The sequence below is a fragment of the Xenopus tropicalis genome, chromosome 7 (genome assembly GCF_000004195.4).
Source record: "Xenopus tropicalis strain Nigerian chromosome 7, UCB_Xtro_10.0, whole genome shotgun sequence".
Lineage (NCBI taxonomy): Eukaryota > Metazoa > Chordata > Amphibia > Anura > Pipidae > Xenopus > Xenopus tropicalis.
The window spans coordinates 63467976-63487096 of record NC_030683.2 but is presented as its reverse complement, the minus strand read 5'-3'; the positions used below and the strand labels follow the sequence as shown (position 1 = coordinate 63487096).

General features: G+C 40.4%; 1 protein-coding gene across 4 annotated transcripts in view; it reads right to left on the bottom strand.

Moving 5' to 3' along the window:
* mtg1 (mitochondrial ribosome-associated GTPase 1) overlaps positions 1-19121 on the bottom strand; it is a 42893-nt gene continuing 23772 nt past the window's right edge. For 3 of the 4 annotated variants that reach the window (XM_012965949.3, XM_012965948.3, NM_001113163.2), the window contains 2 exons: positions 17867-17979; positions 13463-13921 (listed from right to left, as the gene is read on the bottom strand). In XM_012965949.3, the coding sequence (XP_012821403.1) occupies positions 13824-13921; positions 17867-17979 (211 nt within the window). In that variant the 3' untranslated portion in view covers positions 13463-13823. Of the gene's footprint in view, positions 87-13462; positions 13922-17866; positions 17980-19121 lie in introns of those variants that run through there. The other variant, XM_018095241.2, reaches the window with a different exon arrangement.

Below are 19121 nucleotides of genomic sequence, written 5' to 3'. Positions count from 1 at the left end.
CCCTTGGCAGTTACATTTTGACTAAGGAGAGCTATGAGAAGCAAGAGAGACCAGCATACTGCAGAGGTACCCCTCATCTTTAGAACCTAGAGAAAAAAAAAAGAAGAGGAAAGCTTACCTGTGCTCTACAGTACACAAAACCCCCAGAACAAAGTATTCTTACTTGGTTCCCAATATGTTCCCTGGACTCCAGAAGGTTATACATTTATATAATGAATACATAAAGGGGCTGATTTATTATGCGGTGTAAAACAGCAACAAAACCTCACCACGTAAAAAACAACGTAAATTTTTAACACATTTGTTCTTCTGCCAGAAATAGTGGCATCAAATTTGGGGTTCAGATTGTGTGCTAAAACACGCATTGATAAATTTGCCATTTATTTTACATAGCTTTTTACATACTCCACTTTTGTTGTTTGACCTATCTTTCCTGAATCATCTCTAGTACAAGAACTTACTATCACCCAGTCCTTTACCAGCACTACTGCTCTTCCCCAGGACATTCCTGAGCTGTTTTTTTATCTTTCAGTCACACAGTTTTGAAATAACATAGGCTAGATGGGTTAACATGGCACCCTTTATTTCTTTTCAAAAAGCTTAGAGAATATTACTCTGAGAACTGAAATGTTCTCGCAAAGAACATACACTCATTCTTTTGCTAAATTAGTGGATCATTAGTATGCTCTGATTAAATTATTTCATTCTAATTACTGAATGAAACATTTTTGTCAATATTGCTTGTTAATGGATTTCTAAACCAGTACTAATAGCAGAGTAAGAGATCATTGAAATCAATGTTTTGGAAAAGTCGGTCATATATGGCCAAATGTTTTAGGTGAAATCAGCCATAAATGTAATAAGTAATACAATGGGATTTCTGAATTCAGATCTGGATTACAAAACATACACAGCAGAGGAAGTTGTATTAAAGATACAGTATACACCTTTTCTAAAAATTAGAACAATAAATTGGACTTGTGCTGAAAATACATGGGCATTTTGTTTGAATCCACTTTTTCTAAGCAGCAGGGCTTCTCAGTTGAGTGCCAGAAATAACAAAAGACATAGATATTTCTTAATTAATAACAATAGGCAAAAAGTATGTTCAGTACAAGACCCATTTATTGAGCTCACGTTGAAAAGTGGTGCCTACTGTTACTTTATATATATTGTAACTGATGGGGATTATTAAATGCCTGTTCAAAGACCTGATTAAACCTGGTGCATAAATCTCCCTATATTTAGGAAACACTTAACTGTCAGTATTACAGACATCATTCTAATGAACCTGAACTAATTTTGATGCAATTATTTACCATTGCAATAACCTACATAATAGTATAGCACAGATGGAATAATAAAAATATATGTTTAATCAGTTGCTAGTTCTCATAAAGAAAACAATAAAATGATGCACAAATAAAAAATGAATCCCCACAAAAGCATTATGCTTTTTTTTTTTTTTTTTTTTATGGACTATCTCTAAAGAAAATCCATTGCCTCACCTAACGAAGAGATGGAGTAAAAATAGATGTCAGCTGCTGCTCCTCTCCTTTGGATTCACCTTACATTCAGTTCCAAGTGATAACCTCCCCCCCCCGGACAAAGGTCTGTGGTCCTCCAACAAAAAGGCTTGAATTTGCAGATTCCCCTTAATGTCAGTAGAAAAGAATAATTGAACTACTGGATGGAAATATTTGTAGCAGCATTCGGATTGCAAACCACATATCCAGCCATTGTATTGTAACCCCTCCTTTAACTGCATCATTTTCTGCAACTAGGTTAGAATCTCTGCAAAATTCATATCACCATGGAAACTGTCAGCAAGCACTGCTCAAGAAGAGTGAAGTATTATTTATCTTTTTTTTTCACTGGTACATTTGTACACTATATTCACAGATTAACATATGTGTACTCTATATACACTGTATATGTAATATCATATTTCATGTGTCCAACTTCTGTGGTACCAAGGGCTGGAATTTCTCTGGCCTACATGGTGGAGGCCAGTAATGGAAGCCACTTTTGACCACTCCCCTTTTTAAAACCACACCTACTTCAAACCACACCAAGAGCTTTTAACCCCAAGTGGATGGTGCTCACTGTAGGGATATCTATAGGGATAAGAATTATATTATATGATACTAAGACATATCTTAAATCCATATGCCTCCTTCTCCCCTATGAATAGCACAGCAACCCCCATCATATATTTACATACCTTAGGAACCATATAATAACTATTTCCAAGGGCTGACAAAATCCCAGAACAAACCCCTGCTATAGGTTCACCTCCCACAGGCAGCATAGGGAAGGCAGAGTATGGCACACACAGGCACAACAGGGCAGGCGGTGTGTCGGTGAGGTGGTGGGTGTGTGTCCGTGAGCGGGTGGGTGACTGTCGGTGAGGGGGTGGGTGCGTGTGTCGGCGAGGGGGTGGGTGCGTGTGTCGACGAGGGGGTGGGTGCATGTCGGGGAGGGGGTAGGTGGGTGAATGGTCCGTGGCTCCCTCTGTGTGACTGATGTTACTGCTTACGTTTGTGTATGATTTAAATGGTATCAGTACTGAGATTAACTGGCCCCCTGCATTGTTTACACCTCAGATTCAGGCTGTAACGCCCCCTGTATTTTTTAAACATATAATCCCCTGTACTGTTCACTCCTTTTAGTGCCTGTATTGTTAACCCCCTGCATTTTTCACACCTAAGGCTCAGACTGTAAACCCCACATTGTTCACACCTCAGACTGTAGGAGCAGTGCCAGCATTGTGTCACTGTATGTGCTGCCTGTACTATGCTGCCTGTGTATGTCACACACAGGCAGCATAGGGCAGAGCATGGCACACACAGGCAGCATAGGGCAGGTAGAGTACGGCATATACATCAGCATAGGGCAGGCAAAATATGGAACACACATGCAGTACTCACCTCCATGCCCACCAAGCAAGCACAATATAACCACTAAGATAGTACATCTTAGTGGTTATATTGTGATGCATGTTCCACTGTACAAAACAGATGTGTAATAAATCCAATAATTGTTTTCCTGCAGATTGGAAAGCCCCCTCTGTCACGATCTCCCTGTGGAGACGCTGTGGAGTACCAGGAAGGTGGGAGCCTGAGGACTGGGTACCCCGGAGTGTAACCATAAGTCACAGAACTGGTGCCAGAGGCCATGTTGAAAGTGCAGAACTTTAATAAACTTAGTGATGTAACCGAACACACAAAGAATATACAAACTGAATGTAGAACGGCAGGCAGAGGCAGAATCCAAAAACAGGCAAAAGGTCAGGGCAAGTGGCAGTCAAATGAAGTAAAGGACAGGCCAAGGTCAAAACCGGGAAATCAAGGTAGAACTAGGAAGGGCTCAGGAACAAGGCAGAAGGCAGGATCAGGACACGGAACTGGAGCTTGGAACCAGCGAGAAACAAGGACACAGACACAGGAACAGGGAACACGAAGGCAGGGTCACGAGAGACAATTAATGACCAAGCAAGGGGCAATGGTCAGGGAAAGGCTTATAAAGGGTGAAGATTAGGAGATGGGAAACACATGAGGTTAATGAGGTGGGCGGAGGAAAGGGAGCAGACAGAAAGTAGGAGACAAGAGAAGAAACAGACAGATCGAAATGCCTCCAGTGGCTACAGAGGCAAATGCATGCCGCCAGGAACACCCCAAGTGGTGTTCGAATCCCACTGATCCTGACACCCTCCTCACATGAAATGCACACTGTACAACAGAACCAGCTGCTCTTGATGACACCAGGAAAAAAACAGTACACCCCTCAAAATGAATGAAGAGAATGAAGCCCGCTTGTGTGCCATAAATGAGCAATATAGTGCTACTTTGAGAATTTAAGTGCTAAACTCAAGCTGCAGACCCTTTAGGGACTATGTAAGCAAGGTAGTCTGTAAGGTAGTGGTTTCAAAATAGATGGTATAGCTCCCATGTGAGTGCAGGGCTTGGAGCAGTGGCAGTCACATCTCAGAATACCAGTTAAGGTGAGATTTGGGCTATTTGCTCTCCTACATACACCTGAAAGCCCAGCTTGATCATCATTAAGGTTGAGGTTTAGGGTGAAACTTTGCTTTTCTACAGATTCTTGGAACTGTGGTCGAAAGACTGATATGCCAATATTGTCCTATATCTGTCTTGTGAGTTGTTATAAGCTAATTGGGGCTGTCTGACAACTGCCGGATGGTGGCAGATGGAAAGAAATATATATATTTAAGTATAATACATTTGAGCATATTTATTAGATATGGTTATGAACCCTAATTTAGAATATACTTTGAAGGTTTATTCTTCCCCTTTTTAAAGCATTGCAGTGCAGACTTAAAGGGCAGTTATTTCAAAAATCTAATAGAGCACTGCTGTCCAACTTCTGTGGTACCTAGGGCTGGCATTTTTCTGGCCTACATGGTGGAGGGTCAATAATGAAAGCCATTTTTGATCACTCCCCTTTTTTAAGCTGCAACCATGTTATCACAAGAGCTATACCCACATTAATTGTGGTAAGCGCAGCAAAAACCCAAATGGTTGGTGCTCACTGTAGGGATATCAACCTTCATTCATATGCAAAAGAACTAATTATGTCATATTAAGCCATACTCTTAAATCCATTTGCCGCCTCCTCCTCCACTGTGGATAGCACAGCAACGTCCAGCACAAAAACACCTTAGGGACCATATAATAACTATTTCCAAATGCTAACAAACTCCCAGTACAAACCCCGCCAGGCTAACATCCCACAGGCAGCATAGGGCAGGCAGAGTTTGGCACACACAGGCAGCATAGGGCAGGAAGAGTTCTGCCTGTGTGTGCCATACTCTGCCTGCCCTATGCTGCCTGTGTGTGCCATACTCTGCCTGCCCTAAGCTGCCTGTGTGTGCCATACTCTGCCTGCCCTACCCTGCCTGTTTTTGCAGCGTTATTGTTGCATGGCATGTTATTAGAGAAATGACTAGCCTAATTATTAAACATATTTATTAAATTGTCAATTTTTTGGGAAAAAACTTTAGCAATATTTATAAAGCTACATTACATTTTTGTTTTGCTGTTGATGACATTGTTTGTACCTAATTGGAGTTAATGAAGTCTTTTTAAATGGACTGGTCTAAAGTCATCTTGAAAACAATGCCTATGAGTAAGTGCGTGCGCGCACGAAACGCGTCAGGCGTCTAGCTTTTAGATGGAATAATAAAGACCTGGTTTTAGCAGCATATCGTGTCCGGAGATGTTTGGAGCTCAACTGTGTATGATATAGATTCTCCCTCCAGCTACGGGTTCGGGGCCCTGAGCACCCAGACCATTTGTGGACTCTGGTGAGCTTTTTCTGATTCTGCATCATTTGCAAATTTTTATTTGGGGCCCCCCGGAGATTCTTTGCAATTACGCTAGGTCTGGGGTGTTCACACCTGGACCTATTTATCCATTTGGTACGGGTTTTGATTTATTTGGGGCTTCAATTATTATTGTTTATATTTACTTTGTTATAAACATTATTTAGACTTTAGGCTTTATTATTTGTCATCTTGAAAACAATGCAATTTTATGGGACTATACTTACACTTCTAGCTATAGTTCCCAATGTATTACATGTTTTGGCACCCTATAACCCACAACAATAATACACTGACCTCCTCTCACACCTGCTTTTTGCAGTAGCAGTGTTAGTTATCTGGAAGTCCAGAGAAAAATAATTGGAAGGTGTGGTAGCAGTGTCATACTTCCTCTAGATTTGCCATGCCATGAATGACATCGTAAGATAGTAGATGAGGATGAAAAAAAAACAAAAACTTCTAGTTTATGTGAAAACTCCCCATCCTTTCCAGTTTCCTCTGAGGAGGAAATAAATGTCTTCCTAATCCAAGAGGGCAACGGGAGCAGTTCAATTTTCAACCACAATATTCAAAAATATTTTGCAACTTAAGATGGGCAGCCCTTGCTCATAACTGAGACCTTCCATACCCTTTATCAACTTACTAGCTGTTTTCAAGAATCTATACTCGATGTAATAAAGGAAGATACTTAGCAGGCCCTTCCTGTTGCTGACTGGTATTATTTGCTGCAGTATATCCAATAAAGTATGCAAGAAAAAACAGGTCATCAGACAGGTTAAGACTGAGAAGGAAAGGGGTTTTGCAGTGAAGAGTAAAATAAATCCAAAATTATTCTTTAAATATGTAAATAGTAAATGAATAGTAATGAAGCAAGAAGTGGTGAAAACATTATCAGAGGAAAGTCAAATGCATAATGAGAAAAAGCAGAGATTCTGAACTGTAATATTTCATCTATCTACACAACTGAGAAACCAGCTAATGAAGGCTGCCTTTTTAATCAACTCAATTCTAATAATATAAGTATTCATGATTGGGTGACTGAGGAGGAAATTCAAGGGACTAAATCATGTAAAAGTATACAAAGGTCCAAACTATTTTGGTAATGCTTACTTATACCAACCACTTGGTACAAAGTGTTTATTGTGCTAACTAATCAGGCAACGTTTTGGGCATTAGCCCTTTCTCAAGCTTGAGCAAGGGCTATACACAAAATATTTCCTGATTTTTTGGCACAATAAACTAAACTCCTTGCACAAAATTTGGAGTGCTGCAGTACTGCAGCAGTAAACAAAGGAACAGGACTGGATGGTATTTGTCCCAGGGTACTAAACAAGCTTAGCTCTGTGATTGCCACTATTCAAAAAGAGATCCCATTCTCAATCTGAAAGTTGTAGGCCTGTTAGTGACATCAGTGGTAGGAATACTATTGTGATGTAATTTACTTATATTTTGCTAAAGCATTTGATAAAGTACAACAGAAGGTTTCTGAACAGTGGTGGTATAACATTTCCTATAGGACCAGTGTTATTAGTGTTGTAGCCCTTTGCTTTTTAACTTGTTTATTAATGACATGGAGGTGGACAGTGATAGTATAGTTTCTATTTTAGCTGATGATATTAAATTGTTCAAAGCTAAAAAAACTCTATGCAGGATGCTTGCCATGTCGGAGTGATTTGACTTAACTGGATAACTGGGCAGCAAACTTGCAAATGAGGTTCAGTGTTGATAAGTGCAAGGTTATGCACTTTGGTATAAATAGCAATCGTGAAATAACATTAAATGGTAGTATGTTGGGGGTATCATTAATTGAGAAGGATCCTTATATTTTTGTGAATAACAAGTTGTTTAACTCTAGGCATTGTCATTTGGTGGATACTAAAGCAAATAAAGTGCTGTCTTGCATTAAAAAGGCTTTAATTTGAGGGGCAGAGCCGGGCCAAGCCAGGTCCCCTAGGCAACCCAGTCGGCTACCCCACGCTGCTACAGTGCATGCTCCTCCTACCCCCTGCAGCATCACCATGCATGTGGGGGGGCATCTTGGAACTGCGCTGATTAAGGGAAGTGAGTGGGAAAGAGGGGTCAGACTAGGGGTAGGCGAAGGAGGAGGTATGTGCCTAGTACCCCCTGTGGTTGCACCCTAGGCATATGCCTTTTCTGCCTAATTCTGGCCATGGGCCTGGTAAGGCCTCAACTTGAGTATGCAGTGCAGTTTTGGGCTCCAGTCTTTAACAAGGATATTAATGAGCTGAGAGTGCAGAGATATGCAACTAAACTGGTAAAGGGGATGGAAGATTTAAACTATGAGAGTGCACTATCAAGGTTGGTATTGTTTTCTCTGGAGAAAAGACACTTTCAAAGGAACATGATTACTTTCTACACAAGTAAATTAGAGGACATTATATACAGATAGCCGGTGAGATAGCATCGCTTCGGTTTCCCGAAGTCGCCCAAAGTTTCCCACAAGGAAACTGCTACTGCCCTAAGGGTGAAGACACACAGAGTTACCCGTAGCAGCTACTTGTTGTGGCTACTAAAATAGACAACGCTAATCATTTACTGATAATTGTCTCTATGTGTGTTTTAGGCAATTCTTAGTATAATCTGTGGCAGGGGATTTTCTGGAGTTTAGTAGCCATGAAAAAGTAGCTGCTACTAGTAGCTCCGTATGTCTTTACCCTTAGACTTGAGGAAAGGAACTTTTAGTTGAAGCAGTGTAGGTGGGGCACTGTGAGGGCAGTGAGGTTGTGGAATGCCCAACTTAACAATATACAGTGAGGAACATAAGTACTGTATATGAACCCTGTGATTTTGCAAGTTCTCCCACTTGGAAATCACAGAGGGGTCTGAAATTCACATTGCAGGTGCATTCCCACTTTGAGAGACAATCAGCAAGAATTCTGGCTCTCAAAGACCTGTTACTCTGCCTTTAAATAGTCCACCTCTACTCCACTCATTAATCTAAATTAGTAGCATCTATCTGAGCTCTTTAAAGACACCTGTCCACCCCACAGTCAGTCACACTCCAACTACTACCATGGGCAAGACCAAAGAGCTGTCAAAAGACACCAGAGACAAAATTGTGGACCTCCACAAAGCTGGAAAGGGCTACGGGGCAATTGCCAAGCAGATTGGTGAAAATAGATCAACTGTTGGAACAATTGTTAGAATACTGAAGAGGCTAAAGACGACTGTCAGTCTCCCTAGGACTGGGGCTCCATGCAAGATCTCACCTCGTGGGGTATCACTGATGATAAGAAAGGTGAGGAATCAGCCCAGAACTACAAGGGAGGAGCTGATCAATGACATGAAGAGAGCTGGGACCACAGTTTCAAAGGTCACTGTCAGTAGAACACTACGCCGTCATGGTTTCAAATCATGCATTGCACGGAAGGTTCCCCTGCTCAAGTCATCACATGTCCAGGCCCATCTGAAGTTTGCCAATGACCATCTGGATGATCCAGAGGAGGCATGGGAGAAAGTCATGTGGTCAGATGAGACCAAAGTAGAACTTTTTGGTCTAAACTTCACTCGCTGTGTTTGGAGGAAAAATAAGGATGAGTTGCATCCGAAAAACACCATCCCTACTGTGAAGCATGGGGGTGGTAAAATCATGCTTTGGGGTGCTTTTCTGCGAAGGGGACAGGACAACTGCACTGTATTAAGGAGAGGATGAATGGGGCCTTGTATTATGATATTTTGAGCAACAACCTCCTTCCCTCAGTCAGAGCATTGAAGATGGGTCGTGGCTGGGTCTTCCAACATGACAATGACCAGAAGCACACAGCCAGGATAACCAAGGAGTGGCTCCGTAAGAGGCATATCAAGGTTCTGGAGTGGCCTAGTGTTAGGAATCATTCAGGACGGGCGTAGACCAGACAGGACAGGACGGGCGTAGACCAGACAGGACAGGCGTAGACCAGACAGGACGGGCGTAGACCAGACAGGACAGAACGGGCGTAGACCAGACAGGACAGGACAGAATGGGCGTAGACCAGACAGGACTGGACAGAATGGGCGTAGACCAGACAGGACTGGACAGAACGGGCGTAGACCAGACAGGACAGAACGGGCGTAGACCAGACAGGACTGGACAGAACGGGCGTAGACCAGACAGGACAGGTCTAGACCAGACAGGATAGAACGGGTGTAGACCAGACAGGACAGGACAGAACGGGCGTAGACCAGACAGGACAGAACGGGTGTAGACCAGACAGGACAGGATGGGACAGAGCAGGCATAGATTAGACAGGACGGGATGGAGCGGACAAAGATCAGGAGTGAGGAGAAAGGAGCAAGAACAGGAATGGAGCAAAGGAGCAAGGAAACAAGACAAGGAGCCAGAACAGGAAACACAAACTAGGGTCAGGCCACAGTGCTTAATGTTAACCAATGTTCAGGCAACAAGTGTGAGGAGGGCTGGGCTTAAATAGGGCAGAGTCAGCCCTGATTGGCTGACCCCACCTAGCCAATAAGGCTGCTGGGGTGATATAACCAAGCCCAGGACACAGGCAAAAGGAAACACAAGGCAATCACCTCTTACTGGCTGCTCTCCTAGCTCAATGGTTAGGGAGAGCAGCCAACAACCAGGAGGTCCTGGGATCAAACCCCAGCAGACCCTTATACCTAGCCAATCTCCAGACCTAAATCCAATAGAAAATCTTTGGAGGGAGCTGAAACTCTGTGTTGCTTAGCGACAGCCCTGAAACCTGACAAATCTGTGTGGAGGAGTGGGCCAAAATCCCTGTTGCAGTGTGTGAAAACCTGGTCAAGAACTACAGGAAACATTTGACCTCTGTAATTGCAAACAAAGGCTTCTGTACCAAATATTAACACTGATTTTCTCAGGTGTTCAAATACTTATGTGCAGCAGTGCAATACAAATACATTCTTTAAAAATCATACAATGTGATTTCCTGAATTTTTTTTTTTTAAATGCTGTCTCTCACAGTGGGAATGCACCTACAATGTGAATTTTACACCCCTCAATGATTTCTAAGTGGGAGAACTTGCAAAATCGCAGGATTTTCAAATACTTATGTTCCTCATTATACCTATACACAATTACCCCCCAGGTCCATCTCTATTTTGGACTTGCCTAACTTACTCCCATTAAGGGTACAAGTTATTTGCCTATCTTTAATTTTAAATGCATAACCTTACATTTATTAACATTAATTCTTATCTGCCGCTTGGTTAGTTTTGTGTGATTGTCAAGCCCAGATACATTGCTTGCAATGCTTACCCCAAGTCATTAATAAATAAGTTAATAATAATAATAATAAAGTGGACTCAGTACAGAACCCTGTGGACTCCACTAAGAAAGTAGAAAATATACCACTGACCAGGGCTGTGGAGTCGGAGTCGAGGAGTCGGAGTCAGAGGCAATTTTGGGTATCTGGAGTCGGCAAAAAATGATCCGACTCCGACTACTAAATTTAAATGGGAATAAAAAAAATAAATAAATCAAGTTTAAATGTCCCAATTCACAAACAGTCATAATTAATTACTTCTCTGCTATAAGAATAAAGCCCAATGCACACAGTGCATAAACGAACACGTTGAGTGACCATGAAGCATGCTTTTCATTGACTGTATGAATGTATAAAATACATTAGCATATTAAAAACAGAGGAGTCGGAGTCGTGGAGTTGGAAGTATCAGAAACTGAGGAGTCGGAGAATTTATCTACCGACTCCACAGCCCTGCCACTGACATCTTTTAAAAGCCATTCTGATTACAGTTTATAATGTCAAAATCCAGTCCCTGATATTGTAATCCCTTTTTAAATATTGAAATTACATTAGCTATCCTACGTCCTGTTGGTACTATACCTAATAAAAGATCCTTATTTACATTAAGTTTGCTTAGACATATAAATATCTAAGCAAATATAAACCATATCTTGTACCACTCACAATTTATTTGAGCTGAGCCATTCGTAACTTTACAGAGTGGGTCCTGTAAAAACCAACTTCTCTATTATATACATTAAGGAATATAGCTCATTTAAGTGTTAAATTATTTTTTCCACTTTTTTTTAATTCCCCCCATAGAGTGGCACAACTGGAATGGCACAAACAGCTTTATATAGTTGCTAACATTCCACAGATGCTGCTGAGAAACCTAATGTGGCAGACTGCAGCAATCCTGGGTCTGCTACCACCCCCTCTCTCTCCCACTCTCCGCTTAGAACTTTAGTGTTCGGGCTGCACAACAGTGCTCTCTGCATTAGGAGAGCCGAATTTTTGTTTTAAAAAAATGAACATTCAGCTCTTAAAGTTACCAGATGGTACTTTTTGCCGCCCCTGGTAACTGGCTACTCCCTGCTGCCTGAGGCAAGGTTCTCACCTTGCCTAATTACAGGAGCAGCCCTGGTAGCAAAACCCAGTGAGCAATAAAGACAGTTTGCAGGCTTCAGCTTCAAACCCAGTGGGTGAGCTGTAGCCTATAGGATAAACCCATGTAAATGGGATTTTTTTTTTAAGAGTTTGGAATTCATTCCCAGAATTCCTTTTGTTTGCTTTTGTCTGTATGAGGCAGTCTCCTCAACCTTATTTATTTGTTTGTAGAACCACATGGTGACTCAACCTAAGCTGATCAGAAAACCCTGCACTACACCGATGAGCCTCAAGAAAGGCGAAACTGGTCTGTAGTTGGGAATCTGATCAGCTATTATCCTGGCTTCAGCTTCAAACCCAGTGGGTGAGCTGTAGCCTATAGGATAAACCCATGTAAATGGGATGGGAAGAGTTTGGAATTCATTCCCAGAATTCCTTTTGTTTGTCAGAAAAACCACCATTTTAATAACACTTCTGATTTTTTTTAATAAGAGTAAAGCTTGGTGTAAATCCTCCTCTCTGTCCTCTGCTATTCTACCCTGCATTGCTTCCTTTAACCCTTTCACTGCCAGCCGTTTTGAACAAAGTGGAACTTCTACTGCCAGACAGTTTTTGAACATTTTGCACTGTTTCACTTTAGGGGCTTTTCCTAGGGGGGGACTTTTAGTTTACCCAGGAAAACTATATATCGTTATTTTCAGGACAACCTACGCTTTCAAAATATGGTGGAATTTTTGTGTAATTCCAATTCTGTAACAAGATATAGGCTTCTAAATGTCTAAAAAATGAAAAAAAAAAAAAATATTTTCCATAATATAAAAACATACACCAGAAACAAAAATTATTTTATGTACAAAAATACAACTGATTTGGAAAGTCCCATGTCTCCTGAATGCGCCAATACCAAATATATATAGTTTTATGGAGATTTCTCACTGACATAGGTCAAAAACTCCCAGCAGTACACTACCAAATTTCCAAAGCATTGCTCCAAAAAGCTGCTTACTTTAGATTTCAAGGTCACAAATTCCACTAACATAAGGTTTATCCCAGAAAATTATGTATTTTTAGAAAGAACAGAATCTGTGGAGTCCAGAATAAATAGAACTGCCTGTCTACTCCAAACTACCAAGTTGCAATGCTTTCCTAAAGTTATTGGTTTTTATCAAAATTTGTGAAATTTCTTAAAAATCGCTTCAAAGCTTCCTGTCTATAGTATCTTATCTCCTACAGGTCATAAAGTAACCAGATAAAACACCCTAAATTTGAACGCCAGGGGTCCACTGAACAGTTTGATGCCCAATATATATAGGTTTACCTAAGTATGTGTGGCATGTAGGAGCCCCAATGTGAATATACCCCCATATGATCTATCATTTCTGTCATTCCAGCTTCTGCAAAATCAACACATTTACATCCTTTTGTGTGGGATAACCAAGGCTGTGGAGTCGGTAGATAAATTCTCCGAATCCGACTCCTCAGTTTCTGATACTTCCGACTCCACGATTCCGACTCTGTTTTAATATGCTAATGTATTTGATTATTGTGCAGACACACTACATGGAATACAGCTCAAAATGGAGGCCGAGGATCTGACCAATGTGGCATTAGCTTAAGAAATCACGATTTCTGCTTATCATGTCTATCTCCCCAAATACACTAACACAGGCTAAACTTTTGAGGGGTGTACTTATAGTACTTTTGCTAATTATTATTATATACTTTGTCATAGTTTGCTTTTAGGGTTGCTTTGGTAAATCGATTATAAGAAAGAGCATAGTTGTTTGTAATAATATTTATCATTAAATACATTTTTACATTTATTGTATACATATTATAATAAATTATATTACATCTTCTCAACAAAATATAAACATACTGTTATTACTTCACAATGCTTCACAATATTCTTTATCCAGGTAGCTCTTGGGCTTGCTCTTGTACCCATATTATTAAACCATATTATTAAAAATGTGCAGAGTTATCTTGATACTGTCCTTCCAGTTGATATGGGAATATCGAGTACCCAGGAGAAGGTTAAAAAGAAAGACAGAGCTTGCATTACAGAGTAGAGCACAAGTGGAAATGCAGTCTTATTTACTTATATCCTCATCTCTGATTCCAGATACATTTCTCTTCTTTTAGTCCAGCATCACCACTCCCAGCTGACCTCTTCGGAAGGTGCGGATGAAATCATAAGCAGCAGCATTGTAGTTTGGCACTGTGATATTCACGTCACCTTAAACACACAAGTCAAGCTGCAGTTAGACTAATGTGCACACGTGTGTGTGTGTATATATATATATATATATATATATATATATATATATATATATTTATATATATATAATATAATATAATGAGTTGTGTCTGCACTCTAACTTGCCCCATTAGAGCGCTCAATCAAAAATAGGTGAATATTAGCAGAAAGATCTGCACACCTTTTAGTGAAAAAAAAATAAAATACTGTTTTATTTTGCTGTGTATTCCAATGTTTCGGTCCTCACCAGGACAAGGATATTTATATATATATATATGTGGTTTCATCCTAGGGCATAACTGCTTTCTTGTTTCTGATTTTCTGTTCCAGTTCCTTCCGGATTTGCTTTTTTGCAATTTCCTAATCTTACCAGTTTCCCCAAATACCTGAATAGTACTCTTTCTGTATTTACTTTATTCCCTGCTCTCCTTTGACTTTCTGCCTTTGCATTTTTTTCTTTCTATCATGATAACTCATTAATTATACACTGTTTGTACCCTGTGATGAGGTCCCAGTAAGATTAGAGAACTAATTTGGGCTACACGTCCATACTTTCAACTGCTCTATGGTACAGAAACCATATTAACTTAAGCAGTGTGTCTACTACACTATATGGGTTTTGTTTCCGTTAGATCTCTTAGAGCGATGTCCTCGTTGCTTTACATCTTAGATATAAGCAATATCTTAAAAAATCTGAACCTAGCGCGCTCTAAATTATATGTAAAGCAGTGCAGTCATCATAGAAGAGACTGAAATAAATTCTTCAGATAAATGTGGGCTAAGGGGAGATGTGTAGGTACTGTGCAAATTGGCTGGATTATGATTGCTCCTTCAAAACTTCTGCTTTCCGTCCAGCCTCAAAGAAAGTAATGACAGGCAGGGCCCTTTTACCCATGGAGGGACAGAAGTTTGCAGGCAGATTCCACTGCATTTAGATAGATTAAATTAGGGTAGATGCCAGGTGATACCAAAATGCTGGTCTGAGGTGAAGTTAATAGAGTCAATGGATAATTTTGTGTGTATATTGTATTATTATGTGTATTATTGGTGTGCATGTTTATACTTGTTGTGTGTGTAAGTGGGGTTGAAAATAAGTCTGGTGGCCCAATATCTGGGGAGTCAACAAACAGAAATCTGCAGCCCACAACAAAACACTAACATAAACATATAAACATAACCTGTGGGGATGCTTCTTACGGAACTCTGGTCCCCCAACCATATGCCCTGTCACTCCTCCTCCAACCCGCCCCCCCGACAACAGCTCACAATGCCATATTGAACATTATTGACAATGTGTTGTTTTAAACTGCCTTTACATCTCTATGTGACAATCTGCCAACTCATACTATTGAATTACTTTGCCATAAAAACAATACATACTTGTAACTAGAAAGGGAAGTTTGAAAACAAACTTCATGTTGGGTTGAAAAACGTGAAGTCACTGAATGAAATCTGATCTGTTGTTGGCTCTGCCCACTTTTTCTAACCTTGGATCACAGCTATATAGTAAAACCACTGTGCAAAGTTTGGGGGCCCTGGTTTTAATAGTGTCTGAATGGCAGCAATTTAAATTTCCCCACTGAAAGTCGAGTGACATCTGATTAGGTTTTCTAACCTGGAACTACAGTTACCCAGTCACTAACTCTGCAAAGTTTAGGGACCCTACGATTATTAGTTACAGAACGGCAGCAGTTTAAATATAAACCAATAAAAGTTAATAGGTAAATTGTGATTGGTGGTTGGTGGCTCTGCCCACGTTTTCTAAAAGTGGGCATAAATAGTGTGAGAATGACACCATTTTAAATTTAAACCAATAAAATTCAATGGATGGAATCAGATTGGCTGTTAGTGGCCCAACCCACTTTTCCTATTTTTGAACTGCAGTCCCCCAGTGACCAACTGTGCAAAGTTTGGGGATTTAGACATAAAAATTGTGAGACTGACAGCATTTTACACTTCTCCATTGAAAGTAAATAGTTGAAATGTGATTGGCTGTTGGTGTCTCCGCACCTTTTTCTAACTTTGAATGGCAAATACCCAGTGAGTAACTCTGGAAAGTTTAAGTATCTAGAATTAATACTTAAATAATGGCATCAGATAAATATAAACCAATGAAATTTAATGGATGGAAATGGGTTGGCTGTTGGTGGCTCCACCCACTTGTTCTAACCCTGAATATGTAGTCAGCCAGTGACTGACTGTGCAAAGTTTGGGAACCCTGACATAAATAGTGAGAGAAAGGCAGCATTTTAACTTTAAACCAAAAAAAATTCAATAGGTGAAGTCTGATTGGCTGTTGGTGGCTCCACCCACTTTTTAAAACCAAAAAATGCAGTCCCCTAGTGGCTCTGGTGTTAATACTGTGAGAATGGCATCAGGTTGAATTTCCCCATTGAAAACCAATAGTTAAAATCTGATTGGCTGCTGGTGGCCCCACCTACTTTTTCCAACTCTGAAACGCAGTTACCTGGTGACTAGCTCTGCAATGTTTGGGGACCTTAGTATTTAAAGGATGGCAGCAGTTTAAATTTAAGTCTGTAGGTGAAATCTGATTGGCTGTTGTTGGCCCCGCTCACTTTTCTAAACTTGGAACGTAGTCACCCAGTGACAAACTGTGCAAAGTTTGGGGACCCTGACATTAAACATGTGAGAATGGCAACAGTTAAAATTTCCCCACTGAAAACAATGAAAGAAATGTGATTGGCTTTTGGCGGCCCCACCCACTTTTTATAACCTTGAGTATGTAGTCACCCAGTGACTGAATGTGCTAAGTTTGGGAACCCTGACACCTAACCAATAAAATTCAATAGGTGAAATCTGATTGGCTGTTGGTGGCTCCGCCCACTTTTTCTTACCTGGTGCCTAACTCTACAAAGTTTGGGGACCCCGGCATTATTGCTGTGAGAATGGCAGAAGGTTGGATTTCCACCAAGTCAATAGGTAAAATCTGATTGGCTGTTCACAGCTCCACCCACTTTTTGGCATCCAACAATCATCATATTTTCATTCAGGCTGACCCCATGACTGTGTGATTCGAGTTTGGGGAGTGTAGCCTCAAAGCTGTAAGATTGGCAGCAGTTTCAATTAAAGTCAATGGGTAAAATTTGATTGGCTGTTGTTGGCCCCTCCCACTTTGCAGTTTAAAAACAAACAAAACAAAAAAAAAAAACTTGAATGTGTAGTCACCCAGTCACTGAATGTGCAAAGTTTGGGAACTCTGGCATCAAACCAATAAAAATCAATAGGTGAAATTTGATTGGCTGTTGGTGGCTCCGCCCACTTTTCAAAATTAAAACTGCAGTCCCCTAGTGACCAAGTGTAAAAAGTTTGGGGACCCTGGTGTTATTACTGTGAGACTGGCAGCAGGTTGAATTTCCCCATTAAAGTCAATGGGTGAAATTTGATTGGCTGCTGTTGGCCCCTCCCACTTTGGGGTCATCCAACAAATGTCGCTGTTTCATTTGGGGTGACCCCATTATTATGTTATTCAAGTTTGGGCGGTGTAGCTTCAAAGCTGTAAGTGTGGCAGCAGTTTGAAAATCTTCCCTGTCAAAGTCAATGGGAAAGTTGGGGGGTTCGGAGCGGCGCCACAAAAAGACGGGGGGTGGGATCGCTTAGAAAAGCACAAGCAACCTGCTCCGCTATAGGGCAAAGAAGTGTGGGGAGTCTGGGTGTTGTACCCCTAAAACTGTAGGAGTAGCGTTTAGAAAACGGGGGCGCTAAGAAGAAGAAGCGGAAGAAGAAGAAGCGGAAGAATAAGCCAAAGTCGAAGAACAGTATGTTGGGGTTTTTAACCCAACACAATTAAAAAAAAATGTGCTGTGGATACATGAAAAATAGGAGGGGGTGGTTCAAAAGGATGACTATTGCAACATATCATGTATAAATCATGCTCTAGTTCTTTGCAGTTTCATAGAAACCTACCAACACCCGTGATGGCTTTTACTTTCTGGGTTTTGCCCAACTTCAAGGCGATTCTTTTTAAAAGAGTCTCAATGTCTGCACATGGCTTTTCCAATCCATAATGTTCTACATATCTGCACACACAAAAAAAAACATAAATTAAATGTATCACAAAGTACAATTACTTAATTTGCAAGTCAGCTCACAGCAAATGTGTGCTGCATACAATCAGATTTATACTGAAATGCATCTTCCATAGACATTAGAATAAAAGCCACTGTTTGACCCACCATTGGGATGCTGAACAATGCATGTGTAAGACCTACATGTGTATACAAGTTGCTCAATAAGAAAAATGCTTATACAAAGAGATTTTAATTTATTGGCTAATTAATGGTTTAATAAAATCTTAAATCTTAACTAATTTATTATGCACGATTATCAGCTATAAAGTGTAGATCATTTTTTTGCAGATGTATATTGTTACTTCTTATCTTTGCAGAGTAGAAATAGATGTTATAAAAACTGCACACAACTTTTATACCTTTTTGTGAACTTCAATCATTCAAACAGAAAGACGTATGAATCTTGTGTATACCACTTAACAGAATACAAGCTATGCAAAACTGGTATTACTGCTTTAGGTTTAATTATTATCCTAGGCCTTCTACACCTAGAATCCAGTTAAATTAGTCACATACTACATGTTTCAGTTTTTCATACCCTCTCTACCCACCACAGGTTAGTTGTGCTGCATTTGCAAGAAGCGTACTTCCAGGAACAATCCTTGGGGTCATGCACATTTGATCACAACTATAAAGGGCGTCACATTGATAAAGGGCGTCACATTGCCCGAAACATGTGTACTATGGTCTGAAATAAATAGTGTTTTAGCAGAATTCTGCTTTATGGTGCTCTCCTCTATATTTGGATTGATTTGGATTGATCACAACTATATGTAGAGGTGATCTAAACACAAGGGGGCCCATTTAGTGGGTGTTGAAACGCATTTTTACTAAAACCAAGAATCCAAGATGGCGCAGGTGAGGATGGTAGCCGTTGCTCAGTGTCCTCCACTTTGTTTTTAGTTTCTTTTACCTAAAAACTGTTTATTTTGACAGTGTGACTATTGGATCAGATATTCGAACCACTAATTACACTGTCATATCACGTATTTTGTCGTTTCACTGATTTGCACAATTTTTGTGGTTTTATCGCATTTTATCCCTGTATAAGTGTTCCTAATCTGTTTTTAGCGTAGCTTTGCCAGGTGTAA